The sequence below is a fragment of the Labeo rohita genome, chromosome 5 (genome assembly GCF_022985175.1).
Source record: "Labeo rohita strain BAU-BD-2019 chromosome 5, IGBB_LRoh.1.0, whole genome shotgun sequence".
Taxonomy (NCBI): Eukaryota; Metazoa; Chordata; class Actinopteri; order Cypriniformes; family Cyprinidae; genus Labeo; species Labeo rohita.
Window position 1 is genome coordinate 31604308 of NC_066873.1, and position 16880 is coordinate 31621187.

The window sequence follows — 16880 nt, forward strand, 5'->3', positions numbered from 1 at the left end:
GTAGGTGAAGCTGGATCACAAATGATTTGCGCGAACATAGACACATTTATGTAGATCGGGAGGCGCATTCTCCTCACAAACAAATTTAATCCACTGTATCTTCAGTGGCACAGATGTCGGGAGTAAATGACGACCACTATATTCATTATTACATCCAGCAACACAACACCTCAATCGCTCAATCGGAGATATTCTTGTCTAACTTACATCCCTGCTCTGACATCAAACAAAGGAGGGCGTACTGTTACAGCTGATCTGAGGTAAGACGCTCATGTCAATCAACTATCGTGGGAGCGGCCTCTGGCATCTGAGAATGGCTCGATTTGAAAAAGGGGATATTATTTTTACTAATTTATTAAAAACCACTGCATGGATTTTTATCATTATAGGGTAGATTTGTGCATACACTGCTAACACACATTAATGTTCAAACAACATGTAAAAGTGAAGTTTGCATCTAATGACCCCTTTAAAATATCCAATAACCACTAGAGCAGTGTTATATATTTTGTTGACTTGTGTACTTGCATTACTCCCGAATATTTCCAAGAATGTTTAAATCCAGAGAAATGAGAATTTAAATAGTGTAACGGACGATGTCATTATGTTGCGCTGCCAATGACGTCAAACACCTTCGATGTCTGGTTTTATTTTATAGAAAACATGGAAACACTAAAGACGCTTTATTTTGTTATGCGTTATATTAGACAGGTGACAAACGCACAGAGTAGCATTATAACAAAACTTTCAACACTTTCACAGAGATGTATCTAGTATGATAAAACAGCGCTGTTTTACCCCACATACACATGACTGGAAAGAGCGAAAAACACTCGACTGTGGCTTAATAAAAGCTCTGCTGCTTTTAAGCCATGTGTGATCATCTCTAATTAGCAATTGCTCCAGCAGCCTTGTTTCACTTCTACAGCTTTCAGCCCCACCCTGCTTCATACTACAGTGACATTAATAAAACTTTAGCATATTAGCTCATCCATGAGTGTGATTTCTTGCCGAGTCCCTTCGGATTGCATCAGCTGTGGGGATGGAGATGACAGCTCCCATGATTCCACACTCAATCACGCCGTCATCAAACTACGCCTTTGTTTTGTTGTTTGTTTTGAATATGCGCCCTCTAGCAGCGAAAATTCTATATTGTGCCTTCAAATTGTCTTTTTTCTCTACTCCCTTATTTTAATGCTCCCCTACTTGTTTTTCTCCATCTTGTTTTGCTTTTTCTCCCTGATTGAACTGCGATAAACAAAGCAAGCCGTTTGGTGTTTTTTGAGTTGATGAGTGTATTTAGGTTAAGAGGTTGATTTTCAGTCTGCAGTAGATTACAGCTGCTGTGTCATCTGCAGGCTTCTGGCCTTGAGCTCGGGTAAGCGTTACATGTCTATTCATCTTCTCCCAGCCGTGCATAATTCATGACGGGATTGACATGCTGTCCTTCACCCCTTATCGCTGTCTCCCTTAAAGGAAGTGCCACAGTCGGGTTCCGTTTTCCCCTTTCAAGAAAATATGCCCTTTCTCAACCTTACACCTGTCTTGATACAACAGCCTGAATGCCCACTGGAATTTCATGAATGGCTGCCTCATTTTTTATTCTCTTTTTCAGCGTTTTATGCTGTCTCTGTCCATTTTCCCTCACACTGTTTAAAAATATGTGACTACATAATATGCTATAGTATTTTTTTATATAGCAATGAACTATAGGGGTCAAGCTCATAACGTACATTTTTGTGGGTGGAATTTGGTTTATAAAAACTGATTTTATTAGTTATGTCTCATCCTTCATATCCTTGTAGAAATATAATGCTTAATATTGGTGTAATGACTTTACTAGGTTCACCATAGAAACTGTGCATGCAGATCCCTACAGACAAGATGCACAGGAGATTCATATTTCTATAATGTACGTCTTGGATGTTCATTAAACAGTTATTTGCATTATGCGTATTATCTTGTTTTATGGTCGTGCTGAGAGACGTGAAGCTGTTGTAAAGCTAGTCAACAAATATAAAAGACGCCACCCACCACTGACCTGTACTTAACCCTTCCTCCTCTCTCTCTCTCTCTCTCTCTCTCTTGCAATCTCTACCCTTCTTCTTTAAATCATGTTGACTCCTACTCTGTTTAATTCACTTGCACAGTGATCCCACAGAGAAGGAAGACTACATACAATTTTAAACACATGCATGTAAATGTCTGTCTCATTCCACCTCTGTTTTCAGACGCTTTTTATAGTTAATGGGTTCATCTGTAATGACTCTCTCCTCAGTCATTACACTGAGATGAATTAGCAACTGAAAGAACACAGAGGTTAATTAACCTTTAAATTAGGTGAGCCGTTTTCTATAATGCTGCCATCTGTGTAACTGGCCTCTAGACACAGGGCTAGTGCATTTTCACATATACAGTGTGTGAATCTAACATGCTGTATATTTTATGCTTTGTTTGAACATTTTCTGAGCAAATATAGCTGTAGGATTTATAGCTGTGTTAGATGAATCCATTTTAAGTGGGTCTGTCAAAATTAGCTGTTACAAATTTTCCTCAGACACTCTTCCAGCTCAATAAGGACAGGAGAAGCACAGTCCTGCCTTTGTGAGTAACAGAAACAAGATCTCTGAATAGAGCCTAACGTCATAGTAGATAAAGAACACAGTCTTTGGAGAGTGATACCTTAAGCACTGCTGTGTGAGCAGGATCACAGGGTCAAGAGGATCGACCTTGAGAAAAATGCTCTCTTTTTCTCAGTATCTGAGTTATCATAATCACGGATAACATTAAAGGTGACATATCATGAAAATCTGACTTTTTCCGTGTTTAAGTGCTATAATCGGGTTTCCAGTGCAACTACCAACTCTGGGACAACCCAGTAACTTTGTTTTGGTAAGTCTTTCTCTGCAAGCATGTTCAAAAATGAGCCGCTCAGATTTCACTCTCCCGTGACGTAGAAAGGGGATCTTATTATAATATTACCGGCCATTAATCATGGCACCGCCATTCTGTTTTCGCAAGCAATGGTGTACCAGTTCTAATGCCATGTCAGAAGTTTAAGCAAAGCATTCTTACTATTCTGTCTTTGGCTATACAGATGAGCGCAGAACACTATTTGTGCAGTGGATTTATTGATTTATTTACTGTATATTAGGCTGCTGCCACACAGATCTAATATAAACATGCAATTTATTTCCCAGCTGTTTGCCGTCACAGACATAACTGACTGTTTTTGCAACTCGTGTATTTTAACATAATCTTTTGTGTATTTGACAGTTTAAGCGCAATAAGGCTTGAAAGAGAACTTGGTTTAGTACTCACATGCCATGTGACAGCCACTTTCTGTGTACGTACTTCGGATGCGTGCCCTCAGAGAACTGTATATCAGAAGTTTAAACTGTGGCTTTAAAACACATGATTTCTGTGCGATAGATGTGGTAATCAAAACCAAACAGCTGTTTTTTTTAATATGTGAGGTATGGGCTGTAAAGCCACAGCCCTATCAGAGATTGTCTTACTATAGGGAGATGAGAGGGTCTGTATTACTTACTGTTGGAGAAAACATAACAGCTAACTTGGTTCACGTATCCCTTAATAACTAATCCCATTACAGCCTTGACGTCATTGTATTTCATTCAGAGTTGTGCACTAAATCGCCGGTTACGGATACCTTAGTAATAAATGAGTGAATAAATAAGTGCTGTAAGCTGTCGCAAAAGTGACTTCTTTTATAAAACATCTTTTTTTGTGTGTTCAACTTTAAAAATAGTTCAATCCAAAAGTTTAGTGTAAAATATGTTAAAGATTAGCAGATAGGCTGTCGATTCATTACATGATAAGCTGTTTACTCTAAAAAGCTGTTTATTCAGCATAGTGAAGCCTCTCCTCTATTGACATCCATTAAAAAAAAACCAACCTCTGGTCTCCTTTACCATGTACTGACAGACAGAAGTGTTAGCGTTAGCTGTTACGCTTTTTCGGCTAATGAGTGGCTTTTCTATTCTGGAAAATGGGGCAAGGAGCAGCAGCTCATTTGCATTTAAAGTGACATGCACGTAAACAGCGTGTTTCTGCGTGCACTCAAAATAGGCATTTTCAAAATGTTATAATAAATGATCTGTAGGGTATTCTGGGAACACCTGAAACATATTACATATTGAAAAAAGGACATAATAGATCTCCTTTAAATTCTACAAAGGAAATTAGGTATCACAACATTTTAAAGTACAGTATGAAAAATGAATTTGGTAATTGTTACTTTTAGCAGCGTTTTTTTGTTTCAATATCCCTGTTGGAAAAAAAACAGCATATGCTGGTTAGGTAGACTTTGAATCATGGATACTGGTTTGAGCTGGTTTAAGATGGTCTTGTGCTGGTCCTAAGCTGGTCCTGAGCAGGACCTTGTTGCTTAGGATGAGCTTAGGACCAGCTAAGGACCATCTTAAACCAGCTCATGAACAGCTAAGGACCAGCTTAAACCAGGTAAGGACCAGCTTAAACCAGCTCGAACCAGCATCCATGCTTCAAAACCGACTTTGTCAGCATTTGCTGTTTTTTCAACAAGGATCTATGTATTCAATATCAATACCGTTCTAATATCAACCAATAACTGATATGGTACAGATAAGTCACGTATTCCTAGTGAATAATATTTGATACATTTTTTCAGTTATGGTCTGCTGTCAAATATTTTATTGACTAGTTGTTGTGAGTGCTAGGTAGGGTGATAACATCAGTCTATCCTTTAAGGGTAACAGCCTTCAAACCTCAGGACTTTAGGAGAGATTTATTGGAGACATTTGTATATTAAGCGTAATCTTTTAAAACCATTAATTCCGAGAATTTGTTGCTGGCATACAAATGGAAATCCACTCAATCCCACACATAAAATATATAAAATGTATTTTTAATCCTTATAATCACAAATAAATGGAAAAATCATGTAAATTTATTAGTGCAAAGGTTGGGTGTGTCTAATTTCAGAGATAGTTTTGCAAAGGAGCTGCACTGTGAAATGTACAAAGCTCATTGTTAGTAATTAAAATACAAGTTACATTAGCAAGAAGTTAGAACCATTTCAACTTTAGAGCTTTTAGCTCTTAATGCACTTGATAATCACTTTTGAATGTGCTGTTGTATTGAGGTTTCAATGAATCCAGCAATTTTATTCAGCTTTCTTTGTTGGTGACTGTCTGAAAATGGTTTTATTTTCAGATAAACTTTAATGATCTGCTCACAGTGCCTGAAATATCATATCTTTGTATCATCTAGTTGAGTTATTCATATGAAAAACAAAGCATTGCATCTTGTCTCGAGGTCCCTTGTCCTTTTGTTGTTGTCTGGGTGGAATTGTTTCTGTATAACCTGCTCGGGATGGAAATGCAGCAATGTCCCGCTGAGTCTCAGGAGAAATATGTCTATAGCCTGCAGCTGTTGGGTATTAACAGAGGAGAAGATGGGTAATCAATCCAGTGTGAATGACCACAAATCCATTCTTCAAGCCCCAGCTGCCTGGAGTGCGAGGCTGGAGTCGAGGAACGAGTAACTGCATTACACCTTTTAGATGAAGCACATTCAACACACTTGCCATTAATACACCATACTCATTTTAGTTCAATTTAGATTTATTTGTATTGGGCTTTTAAAAGTTGCATTTGTCTCATGAAGCAGCATTAGTTTAGTTTGTTGCCTAACGTCCAAGTCTTGCACTTACAGGCAGGCCCAGAGGATGAAATCAAAATTCTGATTGCATCAGCAATTATTCCAATAATTCTAAATAATAAATGTAACCAATTTTGTTGGATATTCTTACCACTGCTGTGATTTTAAGCAATAAATGCACTCTCACTGGTGAAAAAAAATAACCGATACACACAGACTTTCTAATCACGCACAATATAATAATTACAAAACATTTCAAAAACACAGCTCACACAAACACAAACGGCGCTCAGTGTCTCAATCCCAGGCGACTGTGAGGCCTGTTTGCTTTCGTTGGATGGAATGTAATTATGAATGCTAAATGATGCTTTGTGCATGTGAGTTTTATCTGATTATGCAGGCTCCGTTCATATGAGCTGTCTGGGGAGAGAGGGGCAGAGAAAAGAGAAGACAGATTTTTCAGAGGTGTATATGGAGGTTTATACGAGCCGTTCTTCAGTTCTCGCACAGTAAAAGCAATTCCATTATCTCAAATTTACTTGACAGAAAACCTCATATCTCTCAGCATGCATTGTTATTGGAGGATAAGTGTTTTAGCCGGCATTATTTGCTTGTTGGTTGGTGATGGATGCTGTGCTCAGTGGACAGTGGCACAAAGATGTAATTCAGTCATTTAGTGAATGGAAAGTGTGTTTTAGCAGATAGTATAACGAGCAGACAGCTGAAAGACACTGACTAGACTATTCTAGAGCATTATGCTGTCTGGGTTAGGTTGGGAAATGTTATTGCACTGATTGGGTGTGTGTATATACATGTATGTATGAATACACAGTACTGTGCAAAAGTTTTAGACCACTAGTATTTTCACCAACCAAAAAATGATTGTAAGTTATTTCTGTCTGTTGCTGTAGTGTCAATAGGAAATATCAGTTTACATTTTCTCATCATCATCCAGTCTGTCTGGAATGACATGAAGAAACACAACAAACTGAGACAGACTAAATCCAGAAGAACTGTTGAAATGCTTCAAGAAACCTACCTGCAAAGCTATCTGAAAAACTATGTGCAAGTGTACCTAGGGCAAAAGCTGCTTTAGATGCAAAGGATGGTCAAACCAAATGTTGATTTAATTTAATCAATTGAAGTTAATTGATAAATAAAATCTATTGATGACATTATTGTTGGTGTGTGTGTGTTATATATGTGTGTATTTTATGATAGCCTATTTTTATTCATGTGACAATGAGGACTGGAGTAAATCGGCTCGAAAATATCAAACATGTTTGATATCCACACAATGAATAATCACGGCATTAGATATTCCATAATTCGACCCAACGGTGGGGAGAAAAAAACGCTATAGTCTGAAGCGAAAAAATCTGTCTATGAGTGTAAATCAGTGAAAAAATCAGGGCAAAAGTCGTAGTGTATTCCAGAATTAAAGGGATAGTTTACCCAAAAATTAAAATTACAATGTCATTAATTACTCACCCTCATGTTGTTCCAAACCAGTAAGACCTTCATTCATCTTCAGAACACAAATTAAGATGTTTTTGATGAAATCTGAGAGCTTTCTGACCCTGCATAAACGGCAATGCAATTGACACATTCAAGGCCCAGAAAGGTAGTAAGGATTTTTAAATAGTCCATGTGACATCAGTGGTTCAACCTTAATTTTATAAAGCTACCAGAATACTTTTTGTGCACAAAGAAAACAAAAATAATGACTTTATTCAGCAATTTTTTCTCTTCCATATCAGTCGAGGTCGGGACACACCAAGCCGGCGGTCAACTGTTGGCCAGCGTCTGTCAGGCTATTTTGTTTGTGTGTTCCACACGTGGGCTTTCGTCAGGCTCACTTTGGTGGCAGTTTACCTGATTCAACATGTTGAATGCCTGATCGGCATCAGGGCCACCTGGGCCATTGGGGTGAGTGAGAACACTGATTGGATGCTCAGTTTAGCAAACGAGTCAGTGCCAGAGAATTAAAGCAAAAGTGATGAAAACGAGTACGTAAAGGAAGGTGGCACAAACAGAAGACTGTTCTAATGTTACATGATCTTACCCAAGCATTCCAGTATGTGAATATTTTCATAACAAGAAGAGCTGCTTAAAATGAATAAAGTTATCAGCATAACTGATAGTCACAATGGTAAGCAAGCTCAGCTTTGTTTATGTTTCGTATATCTGTGTATATCTCGTATATCTCGTCTCGTATATACCGTCAGCTATTGTCGCCGCTAGTTCTTTAAATTCAGCTTGGTAACTTTGACCATGTTTAGCTTGAGAATTCAACTCTTTAACAGTGTAAATAACTTAGAATACATGAAATAGCATTAGCCCCTCACCCCTCTTTAAGATCACAAAATTTTGGTACCAAGGCCTTCTAGATCCAGCTTCATTCAGCCGGATGATCTACCCCCCCACTATATGATGCTGTCAAATGACTACACTAGCAGCCAGTGCCAAAATATTGTTGTAACTCAGTGATTCTTGCCCCCTTTGTCTTCCACATTTAAATTATGTAATTACTTTCTAGCAGAATAGTAGGTGATATATGACCAAAATCATGTACCATGAGATAGGTCATGGTAAATATATATATCACAAGAAAGTAATCCAATCTATAAAGCTGCTTTGAAACAATGTGTATCGTGAAAAGCGTTATACAAATAAATTTGACTTCACTTGAGTATAGGAGCATTGCTCATAGGCAGTCACAATAGCTCCATAAATAATAGATGAACAGCCTCCAACATACAAATTACAGTTTAAAGCTGACTCTGAGTGAAGCAATGTTTTTCTTTGCCCCTTTAAAGCTTAAATAAGCCACAGGACTTTCTAAAAAGAAACAAGCACTCTTTGGCTGATGTTTACACCCCCCGTGCTCAGCGCCGAGGGTCTCGTCAGCGAAGCCTTGTGTGTCGTGTCAGATGCGGCTTTGTGTATTGTGAGAGATGCGTGTAAAAGGAGCTTCTTGTTTGTTGTGACCTTCAGAAATGGCAGAGATGGGGAGAATGCCTAACAGCGAAAGAAAAACCTCTGCACCTTCTCTTGTCACTTGTCAACAGACGGGATGTGGAGTCAGTGGTGTTGTGGTGTTGCTATGTTGCAGTGAAACACACATTGTGGTTGGGACAGGATGCCCTCAGATACTGATCTGAGATCAACCTCTCTCGGTCAAGCACAGATGGCAGCCACACGCATTTGTAAAGAGAGGAAGAATAAGAGGCTGATCTCAGTTCAGCTATAAATAGCATCCATGGCTATAACTCTGTGAATTTCTAATCACATTCTACATTTCAACCAACAGCTTATTTCTCAGTAACTTCAGTTCAGACTCGTCCAAATATGAGCCTCCTGCAGAGAGACAGAGAGAGAGAAAATAAGGAAGTAGTGGAAATAATGCAGGGGAAAATGTTGGGAGATGCAGCAGCTTTTCTGCTGTACTTTGCACACTTTAAACAATGTGCCTGAAAGCATTTGACATCTCTTTCCAACCACCTGCTGTGGAGAGAGAGAGTGTGTGTGTACGTGTATGTGATATCTTTCATTTCTCCTCCACCTCTTTTAATAATTGTTGGAACAGGCTGCTTGGAAGCACTAGCAGGTGTGTTAGCCAACCCACTAGCAAATATTGCATGTTAAGCAAACTCTTCAATTGGCCAGTCTTTATTTACCGGATCAATCCCTGACAACAGACTCAATCGGTTGGCAGGGCTCAACAATGAGATTTTTTTTCCTGCTTGTCCACTTGAGCTAGCCAACATTTTCACTAGCCCCATTATAAAAGAATGTTATGCATTTTTATGTTTATTTTAATATGTTGATGATCTCTTATGCTCACCAATGCTGTATTTATTTGATAAAAAATAAATTACTCCTGTCTTTAATGTCACATGATCCTTTGGAAATCGTTCTAATACTTTTTTTTAAATCATTATCAATGTTGAAATGTTGAAGTGCTGATTAATATTTTTGTGAAAACCACAGTACATTTCAGATTCCTTTCAAAGGGGTCATCGGATGCCCACTTTTTTCACAAGTTGATATGATTTGTTAGGGTCTTAATGAGAAGTCTATAACATACTTTGGTTCAAATTTCTCAGTGGTAGTGTATAACACCCTTACCTTGTCAAAATCAGCCCTTTTCAGAGCGAGCCGTTTTGTTGCATTTGGGCGTGATGTCAGGCCTCGGAGAGGCTTTCATTAAACATAAATTAAACAAAAGTGTCCAAAAAGGGGGAAATAAAAGTGTCCAAAATAAATAGGGGATCTGGTATCCTCGTCGTGCTGGGGGTTCAATGAAGCAGGGGCAGTGTTCGGAGGTGGAAGAGTCCAGGTAAGGGGCGGAATCCGGTGGGCCGCAGGCACTCCCCTCTGAGGTCCGTGGTGCGAGGGGCGGTGGCTTCATCCGGTGGCCTCGTCCACCTTGGCCATGGCACTTCCTGGGGTGTAAAACAGCCCGGCATCCTGGCCCACAGCCGTCTGGGTGCGGTTCACGTCTGGACCGCGGGTCTGGCAGCTCATCGTCTCGGCGGCGCTCGATCCCTCAACCCACGAGGACACCAGCGTGCATGCACGGGGAAGAGACTGGTCTCCCGAGGATAGGCACGCTCGGCATTTCAACAGCGGTGGTGATAAGGCTTTATTCACGTCAGGTGTACCTCATCACACGCTGCCAGACCTGACTGTTTCGGCACCCCTCCTCTCCCACACACCCACTCCCGTTGGGAGCCTGGTGAAGTGTGGTGATTACGGACGGGGTGATGATCATAATTAGGGGGAGGCAGCTGACTTGTCACAATACTAATGAACTCTGCTCACCCCGCCCCTCTCTTCTGTGGGCTGATGACCCGTTCTGTTTATTTTAGCCGTGAAACTTGCTAACTAGCACATTAGGAAAGACGATTTCCAAAGATGCATAAAAAAAACCCCTTATACTCACTTCTGCTGTAGGTGAAGCTGCATCACAAATGATTCACGTGAACAGAGACGCATTGAGGCAGATCGGGGATTGGTGCATTTCCTTCAAAAACGAAAGTAACGTTAATCCTCTGCGTCTTCAGCGGCTCAGATGTCGGGAGTAAATGACGACTGCTATGTTCATTATTACATATAGCAACAAAACAAACAATCAGAGACATTCTTGGGCTCAAACAACATGTAAAAGTGAGTTTTGCATCCGATGACCCCTTTAAAGTTAAATATGTGCTCTGAGTTTGTCAGACCACGGAAAAATGTGTTATTAACCACCCAGCCAAATTGGAATGATAAAAATTGGCAAGTAAATAAGTTATCAAAATCTTGAAAAATGAGCAGTATTCTCTGCTCTCAAACGCTGGGGGCGTGTGCACTGTTGTTGCTGAAACCACGCCCACTTGTGAGAAAGCTGCCGCCTCTCTCAACTGTCTAAATACCACTACAACTTGAATGGATCACTGAGATGTTTTATAAATTATTGCAACCAGGTAATGTGCATTTACATGATGAAGGCATAGCTAGCTAACAAACTGTGGTCTGTAGTAACTAACGGTAATGACAGTAACTTGTGATTGAGTGGGTGAACCACTGATGCTAATGTGGTCTAGTTATTATAGTGTTAGGGGAGGGCCCATGCTCAGTGGCTCCAGTGCATCACTGAGACATGATTTCAGGCCCACCCGAAAAATCCTGAACACAAAAATGGTGAAAAACTGTTCAGTCGAACTCCACAATTCAGTACTACATACTGTAGTTTGCAATCTTTGCAACATGTTTTCAGCGTTACGTTGCATCATTTAATAGAGGGTTTGCACTTACGTCATGATTTGGTCAGTTAACCGGATGCCCGGCCATGTTGCCAATACTCTGATGTAAGCAACAGCATGGATTGCGCAGTTAATGTACTACTGAACATGTTGTTCTGCTAATTTATGCTGTCTAAACCACAGAAAAAAAGTGTGGAAGCTGCGAAACCATGTAGAGAAGTAAGCAGGAAAGGGTGCAATATTTTGACAAACTAAAGTTAATAGGTGGTAAAGATACATACGAGCAGTATTAATTAATATATTAGCCTAATATTTCACCTACCTGACCAGAAATGAATTGAACAAACACAAATGTTGTCAAGATTCTTGCCAGGAAATCCTGGGTCAGTTTGGCCAACCACAAAACGCATATTGTTGCTCAGACAGGTTTTTGCACTTTTCTTTCACTTTTCTTTTTCAGGGCTTTTTTTTTGCCTTTAATGGACAGGACAGTAGAGAGATGACAGGAGAGTACTAGGTGGAGAGAGGGGAGGGGGATCGGCAAAGGCCCTCGAGACAGGATTCAAACTTGGGTCGCCGCGAGCACAGTTTGCTATATGTGCACAAGGCTATTGGCACCGACTTTTTACACTTTTCCTTGATTTGTTATAACTTTTGGCAGTACTTATAGCACTCCAAATGTTTTTCCCGGTCCGACCTATTAGTACAGCCCAAAACATAACAATAATTGACCATTTTCAGCAGCAATAATCAGCTAAATATGTGAGTTTCGTTCAGTTCAGTGGCATTGTTTACATTCAGTGCTGCCAATATGCCCGATTGATGACGCGTCGTGAAAACACTCTATAACAGATCTCTGAATTGCCTTTACACAGATGTTTAAACGAACAGCATTTATTTTAAATAAGATAGATTAGGGCTGGGCCATTTTATAGATTAATTTGAATATAATGTTTTGCCACGATTTTATTTTTTAGAAATCAAGGAATCACAATTTTGAATAAAAATATAACAGCGGGCAGTGGAATAAGAGATGTACAAGATGTAGTTGTAGTTAATGCATCTTTTCTGCAAAGATATTGAAAAAATGATTTGTTTAACATTTACATTTATACACGTTGACAACTTCATGTGTGGTGCACTTGGAACAGAATTTTCTTTAACTAGAGGGTTAATAAAGAAAAAGTTACTTGAATCATGTTGTAGTTACATTTTCAAGTTGACTAGTGTAAAAAAAACGGCAAAAACAATAGAGAATCGGTCAAACGTTCTGAAAAAAATTGAAATAATTTTTTTGCTTTCATAACCTGTTTCTTTGTATGTTTATCTCTGCAGTGGGTTCTTGCGTTTGAGATATTTATCCCTCTGGTGCTCTTCTTCATACTTCTGGGCTTGCGGCAGAAGAAGCCGGCCATTCCTGTGAAAGAAGGTAAGTTTCATGACAGCACAGAGAGAAGGATAGGAGTAGAAGAAGGAGGAAGTGTAAGGTGATTGTTACCCCAGCCCAGCTTACTCTCGCCCTCCAGTGGTCAGATCACTTCTGTTGTCACCTGGGGTTTTAATGAAGTTCACATGCACAATACAATAACGTAAGTGTGTCTGAATTAGTTAGATTAGGTCCTTTAGCCTTTATTGGTAATTAAAGAGACAGTTCAGTGACATATGAATAATTCTGTCATCATTTACTTACCCTCAGGTTGTTTCAAACCTTTGTGGGTTCCTTTCTTCTGGAGAACACCAAAGGAATTACTTTGCTGAGTGTCCTGACTGTTCTTTTCTATACAATGCCAAGCTGTCAAGCTTGGGGAAAAAAAGCATAATAAAAGTAGTTAATATAACTTTTGCACACTATGTTCCAAGTATTCAAAAGCAGTATAAAAAATTTGTGAAACAGTTCTTAAATCCTATTCTAGAGCTTAAATATTAGTCTCCTTCGTGTACATTCAGATATGCTAATATGCTAACAATGAATGTTAGGGAAAACATTTTGCCCTGATATCACTTTTTGTGTTTCACTGAAGAAAAGAAATTCATACAGGTTTGGAACAACATGAAAGGTGGTGACAGAATTTTCTTTTTTTTTTTTGGATGAGCTATTGTTCAGAAAGTGTTGTTTGTTGTATGTGATAATGTTTATCCGTTTTCTATGTGGTTGCATCATACAGCTTTGCCAATCTGTCATTGATTGCAAAGATTTTTGGCTGTTAGACAGAGCTTTAGCCATGTAGTATTTTTTTTTTCTTTCACAGAACACCCTCATTTGTATGTCATCACAATGTCTGTTATTTTCAATGCTGAAATCACACCATGTTTTGTTTTATTCACAGTAAGTTTTATTCACAGTTTAGTCATCTGTCCTCAATACTTTTTTTTTATCTCTCTCTCTCTCTACCTCTGTCATTCTTTTATTTTCCTCACCATGCATGTTAACTGCATGCTGGACCAGTGTGTAAGTCAAAATGTTTTTTTTTTGTGTGTGTGGCTGAATTCTTAACTCTTGAGTTTGTGGGATCATTTCACTGTGTGTCTAACTGTGTTTCTTTCGTGGACTCTAATGTGTTTTGTGCTGCTGTTGTGTATTTGTCAACTGTCTAATGCATCAATCTAATTGTTAAAGGGCGCCAAAGACTCCAGCAGTATGTGCGGACTGGAGCCTGTCAAAATACACACATGCATATGATGTATTAAAATAATAATAGTACCAATAACAACATTACGACATAACCAGGTGTGATGCATCGAGAAATTTGTACGTCCACATTGAAGGCTCATCCATGTCACAATGGCCACCAAAAGTTTGGAAATGCCCTACATTGGAGTTTTAGACAGCGTCAGCATAATTCCACAAGTGAAAAAATGCGTTGAAGGATTAGTTCACTTCTGAATTAAATTTCCCTGATAAGTTACTCACCCCCATGTCATCCAAGATGTTCATGTCTTTCTTTCTTCATAGTGGACTTCAATGGGGATCAACAGGTTGAAGGCCCAAATTGCAATGCAGCTTTAAAGGGCTCTACACGATCCCAGGCGAGGAATAAGGGTCTTGTCTAGTGAATCGATCAGCCGTTTTCTAAAATATTTAGAAAAGTATATACTTTTTAACCACAAATGCTCATCTTGCACTAGCTCTGCAATGCGCATCTATGACTTCACGCGTTACGCAATCACAATGGAAAGGTCACGCATGGCTAGTTTTTCGTCTGTGTACTTTGGTTCAAAAAGGTAGGCTAGGGCAAAAACCTCCAGCTCATTTTCTCCTCCAACGTCAAAATCATCCGACATCATTGTTTTACCTTTAGGGTGTTTGACTTTCTTTGCATGATTGCTTTGTAAACACTGGGTCGGTAATTCCACCTACGTCACACGTGACCTTTCCAACATGATTATGTAATGCTTGAAGTCGAGCTTGTGCAAGATGAGCATTTGTGGTTAAAAAGTATAGAACTTTGTAGTTTTTTCTAGAAAATGTCAGATTGTTTTGCTAGATAAGACCCTTATTTCTTGGCTGAGAGAGTGTAGAGCTCTTTGAAGTTGCATTGAAACAGCAATTTGGACCACTGGTTCCTATTGAAATTCACTATATGAAGAGAAATCCTGTAATGTTTTCCTCAAAAACCTTACTTTCTTTTCGACTGAAGAAAGAAAGACATGATTATCTTAAATGACAGGGAGGTGAGTAAATTATCGGGAAATTTTAATTCAGGAGTAAACTAATCTTGTTAGCTAATCTAAACTTGTTATTATCATTATAGACTAGTAATAATGTTTTTTATATGGTAATATACAGTAAACACATCAAAGTGAGACAAGCTCCTTTTTTATTTGGGTCATTCTATAATTAGGGGTGATTTAGAATTTGACAATGTGAAGAAAAAGTTTTCCTGTTTCCCAAAAGCCCAAACATGACCTTACATAGCTGCTTTGAAACAATCTATATTGTATAAAATGCTGTATAAATAAAGGTGCTCTGTAGGAATATGTGCATAAAATACTATTTATGTTTGCTACTGTCCACCAAGTTAAATTACTGGGTAACACCGTTGACAGGTAACTTAGCCGACATTTTTAGTGTGTTGGGCCTATACTCAACATGGAAGCCTAGAACTACTGAGCATATGGTATATTTAGAAATATATTTTAAGAAACAAAACATAAGTTTTAGTTAAATTGTCTTGTTAAAATTTGCAGCAATAACACTGCTGACAGTCAATTAATCCACTCTTGACACAGGTTTGCTAGTTGCTAACCAATATTAGGGGAAAGAGAGAGAACATAACTTCTAGTGTTTCATCCATCCATGTGCTTCTAGATAAAATGTATCATCGTACTGTGCAAATTATCCGAGAATGGGACAATCCGTTCCCTTTTGGGGGGGAGGGGGGTTCTAGTGGGTAACTTAGTTGACAATGGTTTTTCGGACACAAATAAAAAAAAGTTATATTACAATAAACACTTATTATTTTTGAAGCGCACACCCAAATGTCTTGATAACCTAATCTAATGTGATATTAGTTGTATGTGATATGAACATCATTTTTGAACAAAAGATATGGCTTTTTCAACATATAGTAGTGTGATTGGGAAAAATATAATTGTGTACTAGAAAATTAAGCACTGGGGCTTTATATTGATGAAAATATATAAAAAATATACTTCACATATTGTTGTATGCTATATGCTTATATGTGTATATCTATATTATTTGTAGTATATTACTATATTTACATTATTATTGCTTTCTGTCTGACCTAAGATGAACCAAATAAAGGAACAAAATATATATATATATATATACTTCACAGACATGAGATGTACCCACAATTACAGAATGACCCATTTAATATTTGAACTTTTGAATACTGCTCAAAAGTTTGTGGTCGGTAACACTTTTTTTAATTAATACTTTTATTCACCAAGGACTTTAAACAATTAAACTGATAAAGACTGACATTAAGATTTATATTTCTGAGGCATCAAGTGACACTGAAGACTGCAGTAATGGCTGCTGAAAATTTACTAAAAAAATTACATATTAAATATATAATAAAGTATAAAGTATATTTCACAGTATCATGATGTTGTCCAAAACCCCACTTCACCTAGGGCATTTTCAAACATTAGTCACAATGCTGCAGAAATGGAAACTGGTCGTTATTACGGCTGATTTCATAAACTAGGATTAGCATAGCTTTTATCGCTTGCCATTTTATTGCGTCACGCCTGGTGTAAGAGGTTTAGGTGTTGGGCCCCCATATGTCTCTGTGAACACTAACATAATCCACAATCCACTGTGAACGAGGGGCCTTTCTTATGACGGCATGTTATTCAAACACCTTGTCTTAATAATGACACATCTGTGCTTTCTTCAACCAACGAGCTGTGATTCTAATTGTCTGACACTGGCACACACATACACACGCACACTTACTGAATTCATCCACTTACTGAGCCATCAGGTTATTTCCCCTG

The 16880-nt window shown here is 38.5% G+C and overlaps 1 protein-coding gene across 3 annotated transcripts in view; it reads left to right on the forward strand.

Annotated features, from left to right (window-relative positions):
* The window catches only part of abca2 (ATP-binding cassette, sub-family A (ABC1), member 2), an 84549-nt gene that overhangs the window by 20891 nt on the left and 46778 nt on the right, over positions 1-16880 (forward strand). For all 3 annotated transcript variants that reach the window (XM_051110966.1, XM_051110968.1, XM_051110967.1), the window contains exon 2: positions 12747-12840. In XM_051110966.1, coding sequence (XP_050966923.1) covers positions 12747-12840 — 94 coding nt within the window. The remainder of the gene's footprint in view (positions 1-12746; positions 12841-16880) is intronic.